The 26,122-nt window shown below is 38.6% G+C and overlaps 2 protein-coding genes across 2 annotated transcripts; one reads left to right on the forward strand and one right to left on the reverse strand.

Annotated features, from left to right (window-relative positions):
* The first annotated feature begins 19 nt into the window (after positions 1-19).
* On the forward strand, positions 20-3,324 carry atp6v1d (ATPase H+ transporting V1 subunit D). Its single transcript, XM_037685906.1, has 9 exons — positions 20-275; positions 1,143-1,260; positions 1,520-1,599; positions 1,678-1,745; positions 1,819-1,863; positions 1,950-2,053; positions 2,138-2,204; positions 2,283-2,361; positions 2,651-3,324. Exons 1-9 carry the CDS (start codon positions 235-237, stop codon positions 2,793-2,795), a joined length of 747 nt encoding a protein of 248 aa, XP_037541834.1. The 5' UTR covers positions 20-234; the 3' UTR covers positions 2,796-3,324.
* Positions 3,325-4,686: 1,362 nt separating this feature from the next.
* pals1b (protein associated with LIN7 1, MAGUK family member b) lies at positions 4,687-26,070 on the reverse strand. The gene is made up of 14 exons (XM_037685567.1): positions 26,006-26,070; positions 23,183-23,660; positions 20,034-20,242; positions 14,034-14,111; positions 11,314-11,433; positions 10,914-11,075; positions 10,650-10,727; positions 10,377-10,560; positions 7,898-7,966; positions 7,744-7,809; positions 7,052-7,213; positions 6,762-6,964; positions 6,411-6,521; positions 4,687-5,017 (listed from the first exon to the last, which is right to left on the reverse strand). Exons 2-14 carry the CDS (start codon positions 23,505-23,507, stop codon positions 4,841-4,843), a joined length of 1,944 nt encoding a protein of 647 aa, XP_037541495.1. The 5' UTR covers positions 23,508-23,660; positions 26,006-26,070; the 3' UTR covers positions 4,687-4,840.
* Between the last annotated feature and the right edge of the window lie 52 nt (positions 26,071-26,122).

The following is a 26,122-nucleotide window of genomic DNA, read 5'->3' on the forward strand; positions in this document are numbered from 1 at the left end:
GCATGTGCAGAGCGAGATCGGTTGAGTCACATGACCAGGAGGCCAGCTGATCATCACGGACGAGCAAGATCACGAACATTAGCTTGTGATATGAGCACGTAATCCTACTCTGATAGCTTTTTCTGTTATTATATATCTACTCTAGTATTTTGTAAATAAAATCAACGTCAAGTTATTACACTCAGAGCGTAGAAGTAAAGAGAAAACAGCAGTGGTTGACCAAAAAACGGGAAGATGTCTGGAAAGGACAGGATCGACATATTCCCCTCTAGAATGTAAGCAGCTTTTTTACTTAGCATTTGCTAACCCGCTACAGCTTATTTACATATTATTTGTATTGGTTTCCAGGTACTGAAACGTTTTACTTTCTATATGACTCGATCTACACGTTTTTGTTCTGCATTGCGAATTATTAATTTTGTGTGAGCCAGGCTGCTGTTTCAAAGAGGAAGAGTCCTGTTGTGTCATGTGATCTTGTATAGAACATCACATCTGGGAGAGCACAGATACTTGCAGCTAAAACAAGGCTGCATGGAAAGACTGTGTGCATTAGCTTTGCTTAGAAAATAGAACCTCATTTATACAAAATATTATACACGACAACAGTTGTAATAAGATAAAATAAAAATAAATGATAACTAATATTATTATTTTACAGATTTTTTTTTTTTTAAGTGTATTGAAACAAACTTTTTTTTGGAATGTTGTTTTCTTGTGGGACACAAGTAAATAAATAAATCTGCCGACTACAAATATCAACCAACAGCCAAGTTATGAACATTAGTACTGGTTCAGAAAACTTTCAAAATAATAATAATAAAAAAATCTTGACTCTATTATAAGCTGCAAGACAACCTACAAAACAAAGTATTGACGTTATTTAGAAATATTGAAAACTGCAAGATCTATATAAAAAAAAGATATCGCATCAGCCACCGAAGGTCTTGGAAGTATGGAATATGTTTGTAACTAATTAAAGATGCTGGTGGACCAGGAAAACCACCAAGAGGGTTTGTGGTAAATTTTGCACCGAATAGTTTTGCTTTTGTTAAAATCAACAAATGATAATCAGCATCTTTGCAGTGAAATTCGAAAAGTGTTTCTCTGAGCTGAACGTTAAAGGTTTTCGTGCGTGTCTGCAGGGCTCAGACCATCATGAAGGCTCGGCTGAAAGGAGCGCAGACCGGCCGCAGTCTGCTCAAGAAGAAGGCCGACGCCCTCTCGATGCGCTTCCGTCAGATCCTGCGTAAAATCATTGAAGTCAGTTGGAAAAATAAATCCTAAATTGCTACTGCGTTTCATTTTGCACCATTCAAAGTCACTTCTGTAAACTTACCTGCAACTAATACCATTAACCAAATAGTAAAATATTAATTCTACCTTTTATTAATATCAGTCGGTTTAATCAAATTTTGGAAGGCATTGATTCAGGTCTGTTTTACTCACATGGATCTTATAAACTGGACTTTTATTTCCTAAAGACTTTTTTTATGTATTTCTAATTTCTCTGTTCTTTTAGACTAAAACCAAGATGGGAGAGGTGATGAGAGAGGCCGCTTTCTCTTTGGCTGAAGCCAAATTTGCCGCAGGCGACTTTAGGTAAAAATTAAAACGAGCTCGCTGCGATGTTCAGTGGAGTTTGATACAGATGTGTCGGTAACGTTCATCTGTTCGCAGCACTACTGTTATCCAGAACGTCAACAAAGCCCAGGTGAAGGTTCGAGCCAAGAAGGACAACGTGGCAGGTTAGACCAGTCCAGTCCTTATTTATATTATCACTGAATCCGAGATGTTTATTCTTTGAATTTACCATTTCAGGGGTGACCCTTCCAGTTTTTGAACACTACCAAGAAGGTGGAGACAGTAAGTGCAGTGTGATGTACCCACAGGATGTGTTGGTTAGATGTGATCTTCAGAGAGGGCCAAGTGTCGCTGTGTGTGTCTGTCAGGTTATGAACTCACCGGTCTGGCCAGAGGAGGGGAGCAGCTCTCCAGGCTGAAGAGGAACTACGCCAGAGCTGTGGAGCTGCTTGTCGAGTTGGCTTCCTTGCAGGTAGAGGCTGCTGTTGCTAATAAAGCATTAGCGTAGCTCGTTTTGGTCTTTTCTTTTTAAAGCGCAGAAGAATTTTGTTTGCAGACGTCTTTTGTCACCTTGGACGAGGCCATAAAGATCACCAACCGCCGCGTGAACGCCATCGAGCACGGTAAACTCGAGCTGCACAGCTGAGAAGATCGAAGACGCTCGTTATTGTGCTCGTAATAATCTTTACTCCACCCTGCAGTGATTATTCCCAGGATCGACCGCACGCTCACCTACATCATCACCGAGCTGGACGAGCGAGAACGTGAGGAGTTCTACAGGTGAGAACATTTTTATTTGAGACAATAAATAAACCGTCGGAATCACATTCCCGTATTTTTCGGACTATAAGGCGCATTAGGCGAAACAAAACAGATAAGTGAAACTTTATTCAACTCATTCACAATAACCACATAAAGTTCATTTATAAGGCTCGATGTCGATTTTTGAGACAATTAAAGGATTTTAAATGCGCCTTATAGTCCGAAAAATACGGTAGTCTCACTGATAAGATTAGGAATTCTACTAGCAAGCTAGGTTTCTGTTCAAACTGATTGTCTGCTCTGCCAGGCTGAAGAAGATTCAGGAGAAGAAGAAGCAGCTGAGGCAAAAGACGGAGCTCGAGATCGCCGCCCGCCTGGCTGCCCTCGGTCCGATCGCCGAGCCGGCCAACATGCTGACCGAGGAGACGGACGAGGACCTGCTGTTCGAGTGAAGCACCACCGTCGTATTTATTCTGTGCCTCTCCGGCCGCGTTTAAATCTTATAAAGTGATAAAAAGTTTGTTTTGCGTGTGTGTGTCCATGTTTGTGATGTGAATCAGTGCTGGAAGGTTTGAATGGTTCCACATGTCGCTGTACAGCAAAAAGTCTTTAACTATAAAGTGCATATGAATAAAAAGAATCACAAAGAACATGTTTACATTTGTGAATGAAATTAAAGAAGCATTCCGTGTGAGTGGTTCATCAGTTGATATCTGACACGTTTAGAGCCGCTGCATGCTGTAACGCTCAGGGTGGTTGTAGATTTCAGGGTGTCGTTTAAAACCTGTAACACACACAGACACACACCTCTGGGAGGATTCATGACTGAAAGCTGTAAATCTGTGATCCTGTAAAACGTTGTGAGCAAGTCAAACCCCTCAACACGCCGTCTAAATAAAGATGTAAACAAATCAAAAGATGCTCCGATTCTTTTCAATATTTCTGTGATGGTTTGAACTGTGAAGTTGATTTTTTTTTTCTTTCCCTTCAGTGTTTGTCAAAGAAAAATGTTTGTGCTTTCAAAGAATGCAAAATTGAAAAATAAATGCAACGACTTCATTAATTTTTTTATTAACACTTTTGCAAATGATCCTAATGTTTATAAAGTCCTGTTTGTACTACACTGGTATAAAACATGCAGCTTTACACGTTTAGTGTAACAATAACCAACATGAGGTCAGTCTTTAGTGAACAGGAGACAAAAGTGGTGTTGACATACAGTAGTCCCTCGTTTATCACGAGTGTTTGGGACCACGCCCACCAGCGATAAGTGAAAACCGTAACGTCGGGGTACAGTGGTCCAAGTTCAGTAAACTTTGTCATGATATGTGCCAGGCTGCACACAATCCAATTAATCTGTGCAGCATGGATTGTTTATTTACTATGTATTTAGTAATATATGTAATATTAATATGCATTTAGTAATATTATTAACATTATTTAGTAACATGTAATTTGTATTTAAATTGTAGAGAAGTGCAGCAGGACATCAAAGGAATGTCACAGCTTCAGCTCTGCAGCACGGAGCAGAAATGTACTTCTTGATCAATTACACTGTAACAACTGAACATAGAGGTTCTAAAATAATTAAAAATAACTTTTAACACTTATATTTTGTGATTATGATGATTTTACGATGCGACATACTTTGAATTTTAAGTTGGAAGACAAAAGTCGATCGGTGCATCTGGACAGTGAAGGGTTAACGCTTCACAAAGCTGCTGCAGCAGGAGAAATGTGTGCTTGCAGAGAAGGAAATCAGCTGATCAGCTGCAGGAGGAAGCTTACCCTTGCACTTGTGGGCTGCACACGGTGCAAAATCATTTAAACTATTTTACTTTAAATAAACAATCCATGGCTCGTCCATCAATCAGTCAACTGTGTCATGTCCAATCTTATTTTGAAAAACCGCGATGTAGGAGGGACTACTGTATTCCCAACACTATGAAGGCTCCAGCAGATTTGGAAGACAATATCTAAATGGGCAAAAATCTATTTTACCCACTTTTTTATTTTTATTTTTCACTCAATGAGGTTTTGGCTCCATGAAAAGCCTTTTTAAAGCTTAATCTCCCAGTTGAATATTTGGATTTGGTGTGGCACAACTAAATGTAATAAAATATTTAACTTTTTTGGCCTAATATATATATATATATATATATATATATATATATATGTATGTATATTTACAATTTAAATATCTATTAATATTTCTATTTATCAAATGATTGATTTTTGCATAAAACTAAGATTAACAAAACGTTAACAAAACAAAAATAAATCACCCACAAAACACACACACACACACACCGAGAATTAACGTTTGAAAGTCCATCTTTGCAGCGTAACGATCCTCTCCAAGCGAGGAAAATGTGCAAGTGAGAATCCTGAGATTTTTATTTATTCATTTTTACCACAGTCTTCCTTTCTCAGTTTTTCTCCTCCGTTTACCTTCTTCATCTTCCCTGAGACTCTTGGTGTTGAGAGAAAACAGCTCCTAACAGAGCCAGGATGTGGGCACCCACTGCGGCTCCGTGTCCAGTTTATCTATTACCCTGAGCAGTTCGAGGAAAGCCTGGTCTGGATCCATGTTCACGATGGTGGCGTCAAAGAAGTGGCTGTATTTGAGCTCCATCTCGCGGGCCTTTTCAATGACCTCCTTCAGCTCCTCCGGCTGTGTGCAGAAAACGAGACATTAACAGAAAAAAGTTTAAACTGTCTATTCAGGATCAGACACAAATGTTAAATATGGGGTTCCTACATGTCTTGTTTTAAATTTAATCTTTGACGTAAGTTTCCAGATTTCTTAAAACTGATCTTTGGCCAGTTTTTGATACACAAGTACAAGAAGTTACAGTAAATGTACAACACAAAAGACAGATCGCAGGGATTTACATGGTTCAGGACAGAATGAGGTTTATTTTGTGAAACTAATTTCTGATTCAGAGTAAAATGGAAAAAGCAACATATGTTTAAAGGTTGGGGTAATTTGTAGCGCTTCAGTTTGCCATCAGAGTAAGCAACATTTGGCAAACAAACAATAAGTCTGCTTTAAAACTTATGCACAGTACACATTTTATTTATAATGAATCTGAAAAGTACTGTTGTTTGAGTTATTTTCAGAAAATATGATTTTTATTTTTCAAAAAAGAATCAAGTCTGTAAACACATTTTACTCTGTTTTCTTTGTTCTATACTTTTTAAAGATCTGAATAACGTATTATTCGCTGTATAAGTCGTACCTTTTGCATAAATTTGCAAGTCCTGCAACTTATACACAGAAATTACTAATATATGTTTTCCCCATATTTATAACCCAATTTTTGGCTGAGATCTTAAAATTTCATTCATTCTGACATGGAAAATATTGAACACTACCATTTGCAGCCACTAGTGGGCCCTCAAGTTATATGGCAAGTCAAGTGTCTCATGAATAGGTAAAAGTGGTTATTAATAAGACGTCAAACGTCAAATCAGCTGCATTTCGCCGCACCGCCCAGCTGAAATGCAGCTGATTTGACCATTAAAGTGCATTTATTAAGGAAAAGTTCAACTGAGACACAGCTTTGCTATAATGTCAAGCAAACAAAGAATTGTTTTTAGGTGTTAATCTTGTTAAATTCTTGTTAAAGTCCTCCAGTGCATGCTCCCACCATTTGGCAGCCAATCGATTTTTGGCACACCGGCCCATGTTTCCGGGTGGTCAGCTGTGACGCATAACAAACACGACACGTCAGCGGTGACTCATAATAGATACGACTTATACAGCGAAGCGATTTATGTATGTTTTTTCCCACTTTATTAGACATATTTGGACAGATGCAACTTATACGGTGGTGCGACGTGTACGGTGTTAAGTGCAGTTCTTAATACTAAGAGCAAATTAAGGCTGAGCAGAAACCCTGTAAATATTAGTAAGAAAAACTGTTATCTTCTGGTCTTTCATACAGTTTTCATTATTTTTATTAACAATAAAATACCTGAAAAGATTGTTCTTGTTGGGAAAAATCAATATTAAAATTTGACTTATGATCTTCCTTCTTTATGTTTTTTCTGCCATCTTTTACCTTTGGTGTCTTCCCCTCTACGACCAGCAGAGTGCGCAGTCGCTCTTGAGAAGGAGGAGCGATGAAGATGACATATGGCTTTAGGTTGGAGGACCTCAACACTCGCAGTGACTGACACAAGAAACACCAACACACACAAATATAAAGGAAAGCTGAAGTTTAAAGAATAAACAAAGATAGGCCATAGCATCATGTCTGCTGTAATTTCTGTTTTGATCAACCAGAATACTTTTTTAGGACTTGGGGAAGAAAACGTTCACACGATGTTCTGGCGGAGCGCCGTGGGATCTGTGTAATTATCGTGTCACACAAAAATAACTGTTTCACAGCAACAAACATTCAGCCTCCTACCCTCGTGTGCAGGCAGAGCAAACAGATACGACCAGAGTTGACGACGTGTCGGACAGAATCTGTGCTGGTGCCGTACAGGTTTTTCTCATACTCCCCCGACTCGATGAACTTCCCCGTCGCCAGGTCAGTTTCGAAGGCAGAGCGGCTCACGAAATGGTACTCGCGTCCATTTCGCTCATGTATTCTTGGGTTCCTGGTTGTGTCTGAACCATACAAAAGGTGAGGTTGATTACAATCCTCACCAGAAGCTGTGATTAACGTTTATGTGCTTTGCTGAAGAGTGGGCTTACGTGGAACGGCGACGGCAAACTTGTCTGGTCCCGTGGACAGAAGCCTCCGACGCAGCTCGTCGTGTCCGCTGTTTGCTGGACCAATCAGAGCAACGGGCCGTTTGCGATTAGCAGGCTGGTGGTAGAGGGACATTTCCTCGTAGGTCATGAGGTCATCGTAGTCTGAAAACACAGAGGAGGAGGGCTCAGTGAAACATCGGACCGTTGAGCTGCTGATCTGGACCTAGCTGTGACTCTTAACTGTGAACGAGTGAAACTAGAAATTTCAAACATAAACATATTGCAGATTATCACTTGTGTTTTGTTTGAAGGGAACATCAGGGCATTGAGCACTTTGACAAAACAATGTGTGTCTCATTCTTTTTATAACCAGTACACCTCTCTGTGTGAACCCTAAAACCGCCAAGTCCCTCCAAGCCGTTAAAGCGCTCGCTGATCCCGTCTGTGAAGACAAGTCTAATCTGACTTGTGACACAACAAGTCTGGACAAGCTGCTGTGAAAAAGACGAGGCGTGTCAACTTCGGCTTACGCGTGGGCGTAATGCTGACAGTGGTGGACGTCTGGCAGCTGTCCAGCACCGAGGCGGGCTTTCAAAGGTGCTTTAACGAGGAGCGACAGCGAGGTAAGCGTGCACACGGAGCACGGTTTTAAACCCGCTCAGTTCTCACGTCGCTAAAGACAGGACTCTCACCTTTGTTTGTGTTTGAGGTGTTCCTCTTCTTCTGTTTTTTGCTTTTCTTTGAACTCCACAACTTCCCTGAACACATAAAAACAACAGTTTTAAATGAGTCTGTTTACAAACCTGCACCAGCTAACGTGTTGAGTTTGGTTCACACACTGCTCACCTTGCTGCTCTTGGTTCTTGTCGGTTATAGTTTTCTTTAGGCTCTCTCTCTGTTGCTGGAAACTTTTACCTAAAACAAATTCAAAATATTTAAAAACGGTATTTAGTTTGTCACTGAATATTCGTTGTTAATGTAAATGTACTGGGGGAAAACGCATAAAGGAAGCCAACTTTCCATTTCTTAGGGCTTAACCTTGTTTACTTGCACCCCCAACAGACCTGGGTCAAAGGGCAAACTCAACTAAATCTTGAGCATTCCTTTTAATCTGCTGGACGTGCCAGACGGGTGGAGTCAGGTTAGTAGTGGCGGGTTAGTTATTTGTCACTTTCTAGTACTCGTCTGCAACTTTGTTTCGTATGACGGAGATTTAGGGCCATGCTAAAAAAAATAAAAAAATAAAAATTACATTGCCACACTAAGAAAAAAAAAATTAAAAGCCATAAAATTACGATAATAAAGTCGTACAAAACTTTTTTTTTTTTTACAGCTCTTGTTCATTTATTTATTTTTTTCCACGAGTTGGATCCACAACGTGACCTGTCAATCAATCTAGTAGGCGTGTCTGCAAATGACCAATCCGAAGTTAAATGAGTCGTAATATTAACCGAAGTCCAACACAATAAAGCAGCTGTTTACCGTATTTTAACTGTGGTAAAATGAAAAAAATGAGCGTCTTGTTAAGTTATACTTTGGTACTGGTTTTACAAATAATGAGATAATTAATCTGATAGCGCATCAGTATCAGAAAATTATCAGTATCAGGACTTTGAACCTGTTTACAGTCAGGTGGTACGCTCTGATGTTCTGCAGCAGCTCTGCAGGTAAAGGAGCATTTAGCTTCGGATTGGTCATTTGCTGACACTCCTACTGGATTGACTGACAGTTCATGTCGTGGATCCAACTCGTGGAAAAAATAAATAAAAATAAACAAGAGCTGTAAAAAAAAAAAAAAAAGTCTTCTACGACTTTATTCTCGTAATTTTATGGCTTTTAATTTTTATTTCTTAGCGTGGCCCTAAAGCTCCGTCGTAGTTTCCAGACACAACAAGAGCTGAACTGAAAATCTGCCTCATTGATGGATCACAAAAAATATAATTTGTTTCAGTTTCATCTTTATGACTTTACCCACTTCTTAAAGTTTATTTAACGTCTTTTGCAAAAAAAAAAAAATTGTACAAGTGTTGTAAATTACATACAAGTTAAAAGTTTGGACACGGCTACTTATTCAAATTGATATTTTTTTTCTTCATTAAAAAATCACTTGAATAAAACAAAGCCTTCAGTCAACAAAACTACTTTTATGACCAGAATGAAGGAGTTGATTCACTGAATGTAACATGAAAAACCACAAACTGTGACCTTGTGCAGTTAAAGGTGCCAACAGTTAACATCTTGTTCCTGCTTGTCTTTACACGCCTACAGCCAGTGAGATTTTCACTATCCTATTAGCTTCGCTGCCAGCCACCTGTGCGACACTGATCTCAAACTCCTGCAGTTTCTTTTTTGTGTTAATAAACGCTAAAATGTGAATAAAATGCTTTGAAATGTACGTAATGAAATTGCAAGTGCAATGCCAATATTTTTGGCATGCTTCATTGATGGAGATGACGACAGATGAAACACACAAACGAAGCTTCTGCTGATGCTTAAATTTCTTCTTTTTTTGTTTCCCAGTCAATTTCCTTTACATCTGTTTGTGTTTGTTCTTTGTTTTTCAAAGTGACACTGCTGTTACTTTTGTATTAGCTGGTCAGTGGCTGCAGGTCGCAGCAGCAGCAATCGCACCAAACGGCCAGATGGTCATGAATTTCTAACTCGGTGAGTTTCGTACCAAGCTCACGTAAAGTCCCAGCAACAGCTGTCTTCAAACCTCTCTCAGGACCACCGTTTTGGAAATACTATTATCAATATTACAGTTTACAATTACATTATTATTACGTTACACTAGCTCAACTTCATTTAGATCTGGGTGGAAGGGCTTTCTGGTCAGGGAGGTGACCAGGAACCTATTGGTTACTCCAACAAAGCTCCAGCGTCTGGCAGGAGGGAGGAGAACCTTCCAGAAGAACAACCAACCATTCTACCTTGATCGCTCAGACTGGCCAGGAGGTAAGCTTTAGGAGGAGTCCCAGTGGTTCCAAACTTCTATTTATGATTATGTAGACCTCATTGGAACATTCAATCCTGCAGATATATTTCTGCACCCTTCCTCAGACCTGTGCTTCAGTACAATCTGGTCTCAGGAGTCTACAGATGATTCTCTGAACATCACGGCTCGGTCTGTGCTCTGACAGGCACTGTACAATATGTCACCTTATATGACAGCTTTACTCAGTCTTGTCCATGGATACAGGTGGACTCCATTCAAGTTGTGAAAACAACTGCAGGATGAGCAGTGGTAACAGGACGCACCTGAGCTCATTGTGCACTGTGAAGCAATAAACTACATTTTAATGTTCTGCCTTCATTTAATTTCTACCTGGGATGAGTCCAGCCAGAGGCTGGTTGTCCTCGTCTCCATCCCTGTAGGCCTGCCACCAGTTGGGGTCATCCTGGCTGATAACGTGCAGTATGTCCCCCTTATGGAAGGACAAACCCAGCTCCCGACATGGCACGAAGGGGTCATCAGAGGGGTCATAGTCAAAGTAAGCTCGTACGTGCATCTGAGGAGAGAGTTTACAACAATAGGTTTACTGTTGCAAACATGCCAACAGGATTTCTGACGCACACTCTCATGCTGTAAGAGACTTACCACAGTGTGTCTGTGAGGGGCAGGTTTAACATGAGAACTCGGGATGATGAGGAAGGTCAGGGTTCCATGCATTTCTTGCTGTGAAAAAACATGAAAAATCAACAAAGTAAACACGTCCCTGATGCAGTTCCATCAAATTTCAGCCTTTTACTGACTGTACTTTTTTCTCTAGGGGTGGTTAAGAAATGTAGACTATCTCCCAATAAACAGAAGTTGTTCAAATGATTGTAAACAAGTGTAAGGTTACTCTGATGAAGTCCTCACCAGCAAGTCGTGGACTTCGTTGATATGCTTTCCACGAATGGCGACCCCGTTGATCTCCAGGATCTCGTCTCCTTCACTGAGGAGGCCGCTGCGCTCCGCCGCACCACCTTTCACCACACGACTCACCACCACACTCTCCACATCATTACGCACTGTTGCACCCTGGTAATCACATACAGGAGCACTCAGGTGAGGGAATGCTTCACAAAACAAAGACTGCACATTCAAACACTGCACATTTTCTAAGGTTGAACAAACACAAATCTAAATGTTAGAAGAGAAGAAACGCATCACATGCACCGCCAGGGGCGCTCGCTGTGACCTAGAGCAGTCTAAATCACTTGGAGATCATAAAAACACACCTAACAGCAGCTGTGGATAAAAAAACACGACATCTCACCAAAGGGGTGTCTTTGGCCTTCTCCAGCCGCACTAATTTAACCGTCTCTCCAAGATACTGAGTCATAGTTTCCTCTGCCAACTCCTGCACGGCCACGCTGTCATGAGCCTGCATCAGTGCCTGTCACATGAACAGACAGAAAAAATACATGATATGAATACTGAAATATACAATCACATGATGATTAGAATCAAACACGTGATGTCATTTAAACACAAAACTTGTAAAATAAGTTTAAAAATGGCAGACACATATTTAACCAGAAGCTACACACCCCTTGTGGGTTTTTTTTTACCAGAAAGCCCATTTCCAAGGAACGAGTAAGACAGAGATTGCTCCCTCATTTTATCTGCTGTGACAAACGCTCTTTAATAAACATTAGTCTCCATTAGTTTCTTCTGTATGGCTGCAAAGGGACACTGAGAGATCAGCCTCAGGCTACGTTTCAGTGTTCACTCAATCTGTCTTGATCTCCCTCTTCATTTAGGAGTCCAAACATCCACCGCACATCATTTACCAACTTTGGTTGCTGTTCTTTAGAGGACACTGTGTTCCATGAAACAATGAGAGGAACAAACGTGGACTGGACTCACATTAGTTTTGTCTGTAAAGTTGTTTATCTGAACCGTTATCTTCTCGTTCCAACTTTTGTGCCACAAGGCTGCCTCACATCTCATCAGACCGACCCCAGCGGCTGCATGGTCCTGAGTCAGGGAGCTTACCAGTCAGGTGTGGAGGGCGAGGTCACACATCAGATGACTGGTTTTCCACTGCGCGGACACTAAATCGTAAAAATCCCAGCAGAGTCACACATCTGTGAACTTTTCTCACCGTGCTGCCTCACTAAATATGGAACACCAACATGCTCATCATTAAATAAATAAATAAAACATTATGAAATAAGAAACTTAAAAAAAAAATCTTTCATAATGCCACTTTTCAGCAGAATGACTTTAGCTGTCAATCAACGTGAGTGGGTTGGACCTTCACGCCCACTGGCTGATCCTTCACATCCATTAGTTTTCCTGAATAGCTGCTCACGGGTACAGCTAGTGTTAATCTTGTTAAATTCAAAGAACTACAGCGAGTCCTCCCGTGCGCGCTCCCACGGCACTGATCGATTTTTGGCAGCCCATCAATTTTTGTCACGACACCTGTATCTTCTGAGAACGTAATCCTCTCAGTTTGATCTGCTAAAGTTACCTGAGCTGAACGAAGTTCCTGCAACTCTGTCATAATTCGTGACTGTTGACCTGGCAAGTTGCTGCTAGCTGCTATGTTAGCTGCTATGCTAGCTGTACCAGTGAGCAGGTATTCAGGAAAACTGATGGATGTGAAGGATCAGCCAGTGGGCGTGAAGGTCCAACCCACTCACGTTGATTGACAGCTGAAGTCATTCTGCTGAAAAATGGCATTGTGAACTAAATAAGCCGTTACAAAAAACACCATTATAAAATAAAAGAATAAAAATGAATCATTTTTATAATGAGCTTAGACACTTATTTCATAATGCTTTATTTATTTATTTAATTTTGAGCATTTTGGTGTTCCATACACTAATGGATGATTGCAATCTAACAATGTGTCTCCACTTTCACTAACAATGCCTAAACCAACATGGGTAGAGATGCAAATAAATGGAGTTTACGTTTGTCTGATTCTTTCATGCTGACAGAAATAAACGCTAAACGGACAACCCACTACATAGAAGTAAAGTTACTTCAAATCAAAGGCTTTTTCCCCAACCCTACTGGACGGACAACTGGCTGTGACTTGCCTTCCCGTGGGAAACAGCCATAAAAAAATGAAGACAACACAGAGCAAGTATCACCACTAACAAACGTGCATTTATTTGTCTCATTTTTCCAACAGAAGCTTTTAGAACCAGACTGTGAGAATATTAAGGAACAGGTTACAGCCAATCGGAACCACTGAAACGCAACAGCAGGCACGTCCTGACGAGTTCACACAAAAAGAAGTAAATCCAGTCTTTAGATTCTTACATCACAAGTTTGATAGTGAGAAATTATCGACAACTAAAGATGAACATTTACAGTACGCCTATTTCAAGGGTTTGCAAATGAAATACACATCTTTCAACCTATTCTGATCCCTCCACGTGTGCATGTTTGAATGTGCAAGAATGGCTCAATTTGACTATTTTATAAGCTATTAGTAACCTACTTTATAATAAAACTATCAGTCGTTTTAAAAATATATATTCTACAAGAAACCAATAACTCTGCTTCAAAAATTCCAATTATTGTTTTTTTTATCAATAAGAGAAATGAGCAAATATCACAATCTCATTTACAAAGCCTGCCTTTTCTGAGACCACCGTTTTAAATGACCCCTTACAGGGATTGATAAAATAACCTCAATTAAAGGATTTACTTTACAAAACAATTATCTGCTGTAAGTGTCCCAGAGCAGGTTTTTATCGGATACATAGAAGGACGTCAGAGACAGAAAACTTGCAGCTGCTTTCCCCCATCAAACCATTATTATGCAAAACCTTGACCTTTGACTTCCCAGGGGAAGGTGCAAGAAAAACAATTAGCCTTTTGGAGGCAGTTGTGTAGAACATTAATTAGATTTCCAGTGGTCTAATTATTAGAATAATAACTAAATAAATGAGTTGGCTGCAAGGCTCTGCAAGCTTGTGGCCTTATCATATTGTTGGTTAAGAAAAGGTCGCAGCAGGAAAGCTGATCTCTGACCTGCAGATGGGGACTGGTGAGCAGCACACTGAGCTCCAAACCCTCCTTCTGATGGCTCGACTGGAGAATCCTCTGAACCTAAACAGAGAAACAACACGATGAGATAAATCTGCCACTGAAACCTCTAAAACTGCATGCCAGAACAACTCAGAGTTTCAGTTTACGACTTTAATCTAGGTCTACTTAATCTCACTGCCATTTATTAAGACAGACAATAAAATGAAAGCTAGGAATCAATATATTCATGGATTTTTAACATGTTTTTTCTTTGGAGTTAAATTAAATAAAAATTTTCAAATGTAATATATATACTGGTAAAATCAGAATATTACAACATTTATGGCTTTTACTCCTTTTTTGATTTCAGGAATTATTTTTTACATATGGACCTGCGGATATGAAAGTACATCATTTTCAAATAAAACACACCAAAACTTTGAAATAGCCTCCAGTTAGGACTGTTCGAGGCCAGCAATGTTTCTTACCTCGTTTTGAATGCCTGGTCTGGGTAACTACTTTTCATTTCATCAATACAACCTCAACATTTAAAACCTTAACCCGTTTCTACTAATTAATGACGGTGGCTCATTTAAAAAAAGAAAAAAGTTGTTTTCGTAAGAAATAAGTTTGTAGTGTGTGACAGATTTGAGAAAACATTTGTTGGACTGTCACCCATTGTTCACTTGGCTACTCTCAAGTAATTCACAGAATTTCCACATTCCAGTTGCACTCAGTGCCAGACTACACTTTAGAAAAAAAATGTCACTATGTGTGTGTGTGTGTTTATGCATAAATGCTGCCTTTCTCAAGGATCAAAGTAGCAAAGCTCCTTTCTGAGCAATACTTTTGTTGGAGCCTGTACACCCTGTTCCTGTTTATCCCCCTCTTCTTGTTGCTGTTAATTTTATTTTCAATCTTTTGTTTTTTGTTTCTTGCTCTCCTGCCTCTTCATCTCTTGTTCAGGGCTTAGCTCATCCATTACACTTATCAAAGCTCTCGCTAACAAGGTGATGCACTTTCCCTTCCCCACCAAGCAGCGCTGCACCTCCGCCCATGCTGCTGTAAGCTCCTGCAGTTTCTTTTTCTGGCTGCCCAGATCCTGGCCTTCATCCTGCAGCACAGAGGGCTGCGGGGAGATTAGTTTACACAATGGTCAGTGTATGGTGTGCCGTTTGTAAAGTTACACAGTCAAAAATTAACAGCAATATTTAGGTTGATTTAGCCTTTCATAAGAAAAAAACAATAGTTTTTTTTCAAAGACATATTTCACCATGTTATTCATACATTTATAAATGTCATAGTTCCAAACTAAATATTTAATCTACAAGCTAAATATTTAGTTTACAAACTAAATGTTTATGTCCAAGTTAAATGTTTAATTTACAAACTAAATATTTAACTTGCAAGTTAAATATTTAGCTAGCAATCTAAATATTTAGCTAGCAAGCTAAATATTTATGTCAAACCAAAATATTTAGTTAGCAAATTAAATATTTACTTAGGAAATTAAATGTTTAGTTTGAAAAATAAATATTTAGATCCGAGCTAAATATTTAGTTAGCAAATTAAATATTTAGTTAAGGAATTAAATGTTTGGCTTTGATATTAAATGTTTAGTTTGGAAATGAAATATTCATCTTGGACAATACATATTTAGTTTGCAAATAAACATTTAATTAACAACTAAATGCTTAGTTCACTAACTAAATATTTAACTTGCAAGTGAAATATTTAGTTTGTAAATTAAAAAATTATCTTAGACATAAACATTTAGTTTGTAAACTAAATATTCAGTCTGGAGCTAAATATTTAACTTGCAAGTTATGTATTTAGTTTTTAAACTAAATATTTAGCTTGTAAATAAAATATTTAGTTTGAATCTATAACATTTATAAATGTATGAATAACATGGTGAAAATATGACTTTGAAAAAAAAATTTTTTTTTTTAAATGTTCTTATGAAAGGTTAAATAAACCATCCGTGCCTTGTAGCACAAACGTTCCAGTTGTTATGTGTGCATACAATGAGTTACTCTTTTTGCAGAAAGATAATAATGTGCTGTCTGTGTGTGATAGAAACAGATCATGAGATCCAGCTTCTTTAACTTTAAAACATCCAGTCACGATTGAGAACAACAGTTCTGTTACACGGCTGCATGCAGTCCTGGAAAGAATAAACAGTGTGTATCACAGCTTATGTGGTCAAAACAATTTAGCCTCTTAAACATTTAGCCATCAGCTAAAACTTACACTGCACCAGTCTAACTGCTGCTTAGAGTCACTACTCTCATGAGAAGGTGACACTAATCCTAATTTGGTGCCTTGTTGGTGTAAAGGAGCTTCTACATTACTTGTGGCAACTCAAATCACTATTTCTGTCTTTCTACATGATCTGGCCTGTGGTTCAGGCTGCTATTGAATATTTGACATGCAGCGGCTCACTTCACAAGTCAAGACAATTACAGCTGCTTTGCTTCAGCAAAGACAATCTGGTGTTTATTAAACAAGGAAGTCAGGTATGACACATTCCCTGCTGTGGTTTCTGGCTTTCTGTCACTTTCTAAATGGAAGCTCTGCAGGAGCCACCAAACTGTTACTCGAGCAAGAAAAACTGATGGGAAAATAAAAAAATCTGATATGTTTTTAATCATTTTTACAACCTAGGCCTGTCACGGTAACACATTTTGCTGGGCGATTAACGGGCTCAGAAATTATTGCAATAAACGATAATATTGTTTGGAGACCGTTTTAAACTAATGTAATGATAATGACATAATAATGCAAGTACATCCTCTCAAAAATCAATAAACTTTAATTTCAAAAGAACACTTCACACTGGAACCGGAAAATAAACAAAAACAAAAATAAAATGGGCTCTCAGTCTCCGTTAACAAAAAATGCACTCGAATAAAAACTAAATACAACAAAAAAACAAAATGGAAATAAAAAATCCTTTCAACCAAAACAGCACAGATTATGAAGTCTGTAAACTAAATTGCCCTTCAAAAAATAAAAATCATTAGTTTAATATAAAGATGAGCAAAACTGCCAGTTTTATATATAAAAAAAGTGCAAACTAACAAAAGCACACTCCGTTTAAATAAATAAGAGCAGATGCTTTTCAACAACATTAAAGGGCAGCATCTCTTTAGTGATTAAACGAACTACGCTGTCTGTGAGCACGCACCATTTTGCAGCACTGTTCTTTTTGTACGCTCTCTGTCGATTAATGCTCCAGTGATGGTGGACTGTTGGGAACTTGAAGACGGAGACGGCCCACCAGTTGTATTTATTTATTTTTCCCAGCTGGGAAAACTGCTTTGGATGATTGTGCTTTAGGTGCAGGTGCGTTGTACTGCTGCTCTTAGTTGTTACCGTTTTATGACAAATGCGACATACCGGCTCACAAAGGTTCAGCGGTTCGCCTCGGTCATTTAGTTTGAATCCGAAGTGCTCCCACACGGCTGCTGTTGCGTTCGACTTTACCACTTCACTTCCCCCCCACCCCCCAATATCAAATAATGTTTCTTTAGCTTGCTAACTCCTCACAGGGCTCTAATGCTGCAGAGGTACAAGGCGATGCCTTGGCTACCTGACGCGATAGTTCACTCCCCCCTTACGCTAAGAAAATGAGAAAGGGAGGGGTCAGTGAAGAGCACCAGACTTGAGCACTTTGATAACAGTCTATCTGTTTTAAATTGTGCTCTATAAATAAATATGACTTGACTTGACTTGACTTGAGCCTTTTGTCATCCAGTGTCTTCAGTAGAAAGAGAGAGACAAAGAAACAATAAAGCAATAAATGAAAATGATCGACCTCGTTTTAATTTATCATGCGATTAATTGATTTAATGTTTATCGCGACAGGTCTATTACAAACTAAGAACATATCAAAGATTTTGATTATTGAAAATATCAGTAGGAATCCCACCTGATAACCCAAGAACGTCATCTCCCTCCTCCTCTACCGCCCTTTGCTATGTCTATTCAGTAATCATTGTTCTAACTTTTATTGTTTTCTTTTATTTCTGCACTGATGCAGACATATTTATTACTGGTTTCTTAATCTTGTCTTACTGCCACTTCCTTTCTTTGCCAGCTCTTTAATTTCTATTTGTGGCCTGGAGCTCACGGATATTTCATGTTTGTTTTCACTCACCTTGTTAACGACAAGATAATTTACATGTCGTAATTATTCACGTTTTTTTGTTTTGTTTTGCATTAAATACATTTTTGCCTCAAGCCAATTTTTGATGCTTCGTTGAGTTCACCCAGTTGCTTTGCTTACAAAGGAGCTTCTAAAATATATTCAAAAGCCACACTGTTAACTGGTGATAACGGAGCAAACAAATTTATAACAGAGTGAACAAACAGCCTTCTCTGTGGAGACCACAGCTCGTCTTCTGAGGCACAAACTGATTTTGTGACATGGTTAAAAATAAAATCAGTAATTATAATCAGTTGAATACTTTAGGCCTAGTCACGTCTGTTTGATCTGACTGAGAGTCTCGGTGCTGTGGACATTAGCTTTAGGATAAATGTACAGACCGAGTAGTTCTTGGGCACCTTGTTTTTTTTTAGTATTTTAGTAGTATTTTTTTAACATGTTTTTAGTATGTTAGTGGTAATTTTAACATGTTTTTTAGTATATTAGTGATAATTTTAACATGTTTTTTAGTATGTTAGTGGTAATTTTAACATGTTTTTTAGTATATTAGTGGTAATTTTAACATGTTTTATTAGTTTTTTTGCTGCATGCTTTGATATTTCTTGTTGTTTTCTTTTTTTTGACAAGTCGAGACGGTTCTTCTCGTCCTAAGCATTTAAGATAAGATAAGATAGAACTTTATTGATACCACAGGAAATTATTGTGCCAGAGTTTCAGTACAAAGGAACATACACAAGAATCACAAGATATAAAAATAACAGAGAATATAAAAATGCCAACAATTAAGTTCTAAACAGGTGTGGACAGAAACATTAAAGAGTTTATTCCTTTAAATATAAATAAATATAAATTATGTCCTTTGTGCATAAAGGGGGAGGAGTTGAAAAGCTTAATAGCCACAGGGAGGAAAGACTTCCTGTGTTGTTCTGTGGAGCACCTCTATGGTCTCAGTCTACGACTGAAGGTGCTGCGGTAAGAGTCCAGTGTGTCATGCAGGGGGTGTGACGTGTTGTTCAGGCTCTGGAGCAGTTTCCTCAGCATCTTCTGCTCAGACACCTCTGTCAGAGACTGCAGGTCCACTTCCAGAAATGAGCCAGCTCTCTTGATGAGTTTATCGATATATTATTTCATTGCATTGTTGACCTTGTGTTGATTTTGCACATGACAAATAAACCTAACCTAACCTAGTGCTTGAAAGAATGCACCCGTTACCGTTCATGCTTGAGTTCTGGTCAAAGACATCTTATGATGAGGAAGGTATGGAGTTACATCAGTCTTGTTCAGATCTTGTAAATGATGTTATGTGTGATGTAACGTAACGCTGAGGTTTTGTTAAATGCGTTAGTCGAAGTATGTGCTTAAGATGACTCAGCTATCACCGCATCAAACTTTAGCTCTACATCTGTAAGTCTGACTATGTTATGCTAATTTTCCTGATGGCTAAAGTTGATATGCTGTGGCGGCCATCTTGCCTCTGATTGATTTGAAACAATAATAAGTTGTAGATGAACACCCAATGATTACTTTCTCAGTTTCGAACATGGACAGAGTGTTTCTGACAGTTAGTGCCAAAGTTTTACGCAAAGATATATTGCACAGTGTAATGCTCAAAGTGTGTGTTATGAATGACTCTCAGGTTCTACCACAGCAAATTTTAGGTCATTATCTGTAAAATCGACAGAGCTATAGCCATTTTTTTGGTGAATTTTAAAGTTAGTTGACTGTGGCAACCATCTTAATTGGGTTGACTCCAAAAGTTAATGATTCCTGACAGACACGCAAACAGTGCAGACTCGATGAAATAAATGAAAAACTCTGCAACCCAAGTGTACCTGCTGGCAGAGGTCCTGTGCTTGTGATGTGAGGGGCGAAGTGGGACTGGCTCGGTTCAACTGCTGGGACACAGCTGAGTAGATCATGTAGGCTTTTCTGAATTCCTCCTTGGCTAGGAGCTGCATTATCAGCTCCACATCCTGCTGGCTCTGAGCATCATGCAAACAGTTCTGCATCCATTTCAGAGCCTGCAATAATTCCTCCAGTTCTGACAAACAAGCAGGCAGAAAAAAAGGCAATGCTTAGGAAAACAAGCACATAATCAATAAATATTTAATTTTTAAAGCTGTTTTTACAGCCTAATTTTGTCAGATTTTTGCCTATTACTACTACAACCTAAACCAAATATATTTATACAGAAGAACTGTGTCCAAAATTATTTTTGATTAAGGAACAAAGCAATGAAAAATGATCAGGGCCTAAATTAAAAACCTTCTGAGGAAAGGTGTTGTCTCAAAAATAACTTTATAAAAAGCCAAAGGAGAAAAAAGAAATATATGTTTGCTTAAAGTTTCAGCATTGTGTCTAGTTTGGATTTATTATGGTCTAAAGTAAAAAATATGTTTTAAATAATTAATTTTATATAGTCTTAAAGTAAAATGATAATATGGGAATTTACATTACTTCATAATCTTTATAGTGTTTAACAACTTATCAGACAACAAAGTCCATGCTCAATAATCCAGGTATAAAATCCAACATTTTTCAGTCAGGTCATCTGGACAGTTTTTTCTTTTGCTGAAACGTTTCGCCTTTGATCCGGAAGGCTTCATCAGTCAAGGAAACACACAACAAAACTGATTCTTCCTCCAACAGCTTACTCCAAAGTAGAACAAACCAGTTCTGCTTGTGATTAGATGGTCAGATGATCAGATAACTTATTTATTAGCCAAATATTTAGCTGTTTGAAATGTTGTAAATTTAACTTAAAACCAACAATATACAGTGCCTCGCGAAAGTATTCGGCCCCCTTGAACTTTTCAACCTTTTGCCACATTTCAGGCTTCAAACATAAAGATATAAAATTAAATTTTTTTGTGAAGAATCAACAACAAGTGGGACACAATCATGAAGTGGAATGAAATTTATTGGACGTGTCAAACTTTTTTAACAAATAAAAAACTGAAAAGTGGGGCGTGTAATATTATTCGGCCCCTTTACTGTCAGTGCAGCAAACTCACTCCACAAGTTCAGTGAGGATCTATGAATGATCCAATGTTGTCCCAAATGACTGATCATGATAAATAGAATCCACCTGTGTGTAATCAAGTCTCCGTATAAATGCACCTGCTCTGTGATAGTCTCAGGGTTCTGTTCAAAGCGCAGAGAGCATCATGAAGACCAAGGAACACACCAGGCAGGTCCAAGATACTGTTGTGGAGAAGTTTAAAGCCGGATTTGGATACAAAAAGATTTCCCAAGCTTTAAACATCCCAAGGAGCACTGTGCAAGCAATCATATTGAAATGGAAGGAGTATCAGACCACTGCAAATGTACCAAGACCTGGCCGTCCCTCTAAACTTTCATCTCGAACAAGGAGAAGACTGATCAGAGATGCAGCCAAGAGGTCCATGATCACTCTGGATGAACTGCAGAGATCTACAGCTGAGGTGGGAGAGTCTGTCCGTAGGACAACAATCAGTTGTACACTGCACAAATCTGTCCTTTATAGGAGAGTGGCAAGAAGAAAGCCATTTCTCAAAGATATCCATAAAAAGTGTTGTTTAAAGTTTGCCACAAGCACCTGGGAGACACACCAAACATGTGGAAGAAGGTGCTCTGGTCACATGAAACCAAAATCCAACTGTTTGGCCACAATGCAAAACGATATGTTTGGCGTAAAAGAAACACAGCTCATCATCCTGAACACGCCATCCCCACTGTCAAACATGGTGGTGGCAGCATCATGGTTTGGGCCTGCTTTTTGTCAGCAGGGACAGGGAAGATGGTCAGAATTGATGGGAAGATGGATGGGGCCAAATACAGGACCATTCTGGAAGAAAACCTGTTTGAGTCTGCAAGAGACCTGAGACTGGGACGGAGATTTATCTTCCAACAAGACAATGATCCAAAACATAAAGCCAAATCTACAATGGAATGGTTCACAAATAAACGTATCCAGGTGTTGGAACGGCCAAGTCAAAGTCCAGATCTGAATCCAATCGAGAATCTGTGGAAAGAGCTGAAGACTGCTGTTCACAAACGCTCTCCATCCAACCTCACTGAGCTCGAGCTGTTTTGCAAAGAAGAATGGGCAAGAATTTCAGTCTGTCCATGTGTAAAACTGATAGAGACAAACCCCAAGAGACTTGCAGCTGGAACAAAGTATTAACGCAAGGGGGCTGAATAATATTGCACGCCCCACTTTTCAGTTTTTTATTTGTTAAAAAAGTTTGACACATCCAATAAATGTCATTCCACTTCATGATTGTGTCCCATTTGTTGTTGATTCTTCACAAAAAATTAAAATTTTATATCTTTATATTTGAAGCCTGAAATGTGGCAAAAAGTTGAAAAGTTCAAGGGGGCCGAATACTTTCGCAAGGCACTGTATGTATATGAGTATATATATATATATATATATATATATATATATATATATGTAGCAGTTCTTTGGTGATAGTGGTGCCTTTAAATATAAAGTTGCTTATAGCAAGCATAGAGAAGATTATAGAAGATAATTACAGAAGATTATTAGAGATGCTGACATTAGTGCATTTTGTTTCTAGCAGTCAAACTATAGGAGCACTTATAGGAAGAAAAAAGTGAATACCAAGTGTACTACATCCAAAACATATAAATAAACATCTGTTTTCTTAGGAACCCCAAAAGTGCTCCTACAATGTGACTCATTTTATTAGCTTCCACAAAGTCTTTTTTTTAATGGGACAATCAATACTTTGTGTTGAGCTGAAAATATCCCAGCCTGTAAAACCCACGTTCCCCCTCCACACTGACCTCTGCTCTGCCCCTTCAGTAGTCACATTGTTTTAACTTCTTTTGTTTTGATTTCTTTCTGTAAAACCTCACAATTCTCTGTTCTTCCCTGAGGTCTAAGTTGCTCCTCCTCTTTCAAACTTTCCTTCCTCCACTCAACCTCTGACCCACGTAACGGTCTTCCAACACTCCCTCCCTCCCTTTAACTCACCCACTACAGGATCCGGGCAGGTTGTGTCATTAGTAACCTTTTCCTTCCCATCGAAGGTGGGATTGTCGATGCCAACCATTGGGTTCTGTGACAACTTCTTGAGCCTGAGCGAAGCATTAGGATCAATGTCATGCTTTCCCTTGTCCTCCTCTCTCCTCTTCCTCATTTCTTCTTGGTAAAGCTGGATCCTCTCCATGTGGGCGCTGCACTGAGGGGATTTAACGAGGCTACTCTCCTGACCTGGACAGTCCACAGCTCTCTCTCTGTAGCTCATGGCCTGACCAGAGGCCTCTTGCACATAACCGTTCATATGGGATGTAATCATCCCTGTTGCAGCTGCATACAGCTCAAACCACCCCAGGATTTCCCTAAATCTGCCAGCGTATTAAGAGAAACTGCTGGTGGAAACAATCAGCTCAGGGTCAAAGAACTCCATTGAAGGATGAAGTTCTTTGTCTTCTTTCTGTCACCGCTCAGCCTGAAATACAAACAGAGAATGAAAAAGGATTTACAATAAATTGATAAAATATTAAACAACATGTTTTCTCCTGTTCAAAGTTAACAGCGTGAACACTCTTGAGAATTCAAAATCTGAAGTAGAAAGTATTTTTAGGAAATATTTGGCAGCAACAACGTGATAAATAGTTCAAATAAAACTAAAGCTAAACATTGTCTCGGATTATTTTTGTGAAAGTACACCACTTTCTTTTAAATTATAGTTTATACTTTCAAGTAAGCACATTTCTTTGTTACGTTGGGTCAGGACCAACTTTTGCCCCTACCTGGTCTCATCTAACAAGGCACTAATCTAATTCTTAACGCAGAGAGCCTTCTGGCCTCAGTCACCTTAAATCCCCTGGACTGAGCACACCTGTCCAACAGAACAGCCTGTTCAACATATCCACCTGTAGCTAACTGCTTATATTGATGAAAACAAAGAAAGAAAGACTATTGTTTTTTTTTTTTTTTTAGTATAATGTGGTTAGGGCTTTTATTTTACAAGCATGGTTTATTTATTTATTCAAAATTCTGTTCTAATAAATTATGCTTTATTCTTTACTGTAATACATATTTATTACTGATGTTGCAATTATAAACATAATTATTTTATATCTTTAACATCACTTTGGTAAATTTAATTGTTTTTAAATGTGTGACAGAAATAAACTTTGACTAGATTTGAGCATATTGCAACGTATTCAAAATGATAATAAAGTGACACACTACTTTCATTTACTACCTAACTGACCAATGTTGTTACTATTGTAGATTAAAATCTATTTTTAAGGAAGCTACAAGCACTAATCTGGATTTGGTAATATGACTGAGACGTGCTGATGTGACGCATTTGCTTGGTCAGTTTGAAGAAACAAAACCCTAAATCTATAACTTGTGACAAACGTTTGTGCACAGTTATAATAATACTAAATGCTGGTTGGTGTGCCTCTTTTTCACCATCTCATTAAAGCCAAAATAAATTATAGGCCTGCCAAAAGACTGTTTGCAGTCTTCAAAGATAATTACCTGTATTATACCACATTTGTTGCAACTGTTAATATATCAAAGTAGACAAAACATAAAAAAAACAACATCTTTGTCTTTGAAAGGCGCCCCTGAATCAAAGTCAATGTCCTCTACAATTAAATGGCGGCCCTTACCCTCTCATACCAACTCTCTGCAGCTAATCATGTCTGGCACGTCTACCTCCACGCCTTTTAAACCTCTCCTCTGCAGAAACATTTAGCTGTGTTTAGTGAGGCAGGGTACTGCTGAGAAACAGCACAGGCTGCCAGCAGACCATCTGTTCCCGTGGGCTTAATTAAGCTTGGGATCTCAGGATCTACTCTACACGGCCAAGGCAGGACCTGGAAGGATGCTGGGAGAGGAGCGATGTGCCTGGTTAGAAGAATGAAATAAAACGGACGTGCAAACAACACACTAACCCAAACAAACAAAAAGGTTGGGCTCCACTTTTGTGAAGTGAGTTACAGAAATCTGCAGCATCACAAAGAAGACTCAATATTATATGAAAAGAAAACAGAACCAAAAACATCAATGGTTGAGAACTAACTGCAAATACTTTTTAAATAAATACTTTTTAAGCAGATTTGGCACGAGAGACAAACATTTTAATAAGCAATATTTTTATATGTTTTCCTGAATTATTAATCTCACTGTTTTCCTATTTGACTTAAATGTACTATAAATTGAAATTATGCAGCTGATTATAAAGCATTCCTGTGAAAAGTAAGACATTTTGAAATGCTACATTTCTCAGGACTTCCTTGTAAAAGAGATTAATAATCTCAATGGATTTCTTCCTGGTAAAATAAAAAGGGTGGTTGTTAAAAACACAGAAAGGTCCAAAATAAAAAAAAAAGGCATCCTGTTAATGTGAAGTAATTTAAGTGCAATAGTCTTTTCATCAGTGATGTTCTATAAGTTTCTCCAAGTGTCATTTAAAAAATGTCCCCAAAACTTGTGTTAAAAAAAAAAAAGCACTTGTTGTAAAATTCTCGTTTTAAATTAGCCCAAGCAACAAACGGCTGGTTAATCTGGAGTCGATGTAAAATAAATATCTCAGTCGTGTAGATTTAATATTAATACCGTTTTGAGACATTTACAAATATGTAAGACGTAATTGCAAACGGCACTCTCCAAATAACGAGTTTGATTTTTTTTAATGCACGGTTTTGGTTTTACATGTATTATTGATGCTTAGCATGAGCGCGTGACTCTTAGTTTAGCTAAAAAGACTTAGCTTAGCTGCGTCGGACCGCTAGCTGATCCGTAGCTGTCCCGTTACAGAAAGCGACTACTCACCGCTTCAAAACCAGCCAGAAGTCCGAGTTTTACAAAGAGGGGCTTGTTGCTTTGAGAACTTGTGCGAATTTAACACGATTACGAAAGAAAAATCTCTGCCCCGGTGTTAACGCGTGT

This window comes from Nematolebias whitei, chromosome 12 (genome assembly GCF_014905685.2).
Source record: "Nematolebias whitei isolate Nwh7 chromosome 12, NemWhi1, whole genome shotgun sequence".
NCBI classification, from domain to species: Eukaryota; Metazoa; Chordata; class Actinopteri; order Cyprinodontiformes; family Rivulidae; genus Nematolebias; species Nematolebias whitei.

Excerpts from the sequence above, each read along its gene's own strand:
- pals1b (XM_037685567.1), bottom strand. The coding sequence starts at position 23,507 with ATGATTACATCCCATATGAACGGTTATGTGCAAGAGGCCTCTGGTCAG. Across the intron at positions 7,810-7,897 it reads CAAGAACCAAGAGCAGCAAG|GGAAGTTGTGGAGTTCAAAG; the intron begins GTGAGCAGTGTG and ends TTATGTGTTCAG. Across the intron at positions 6,522-6,761 it reads TGCTCTGCCTGCACACGAGG|TCACTGCGAGTGTTGAGGTC; the intron begins GTAGGAGGCTGA and ends TTCTTGTGTCAG.
- atp6v1d (XM_037685906.1), top strand. The coding sequence starts at position 235 with ATGTCTGGAAAGGACAGGATCGACATATTCCCCTCTAGAAT. Across the intron at positions 276-1,142 it reads GACATATTCCCCTCTAGAAT|GGCTCAGACCATCATGAAGG; the intron begins GTAAGCAGCTTT and ends GCGTGTCTGCAG. Across the intron at positions 1,600-1,677 it reads TTTGCCGCAGGCGACTTTAG|CACTACTGTTATCCAGAACG; the intron begins GTAAAAATTAAA and ends ATCTGTTCGCAG.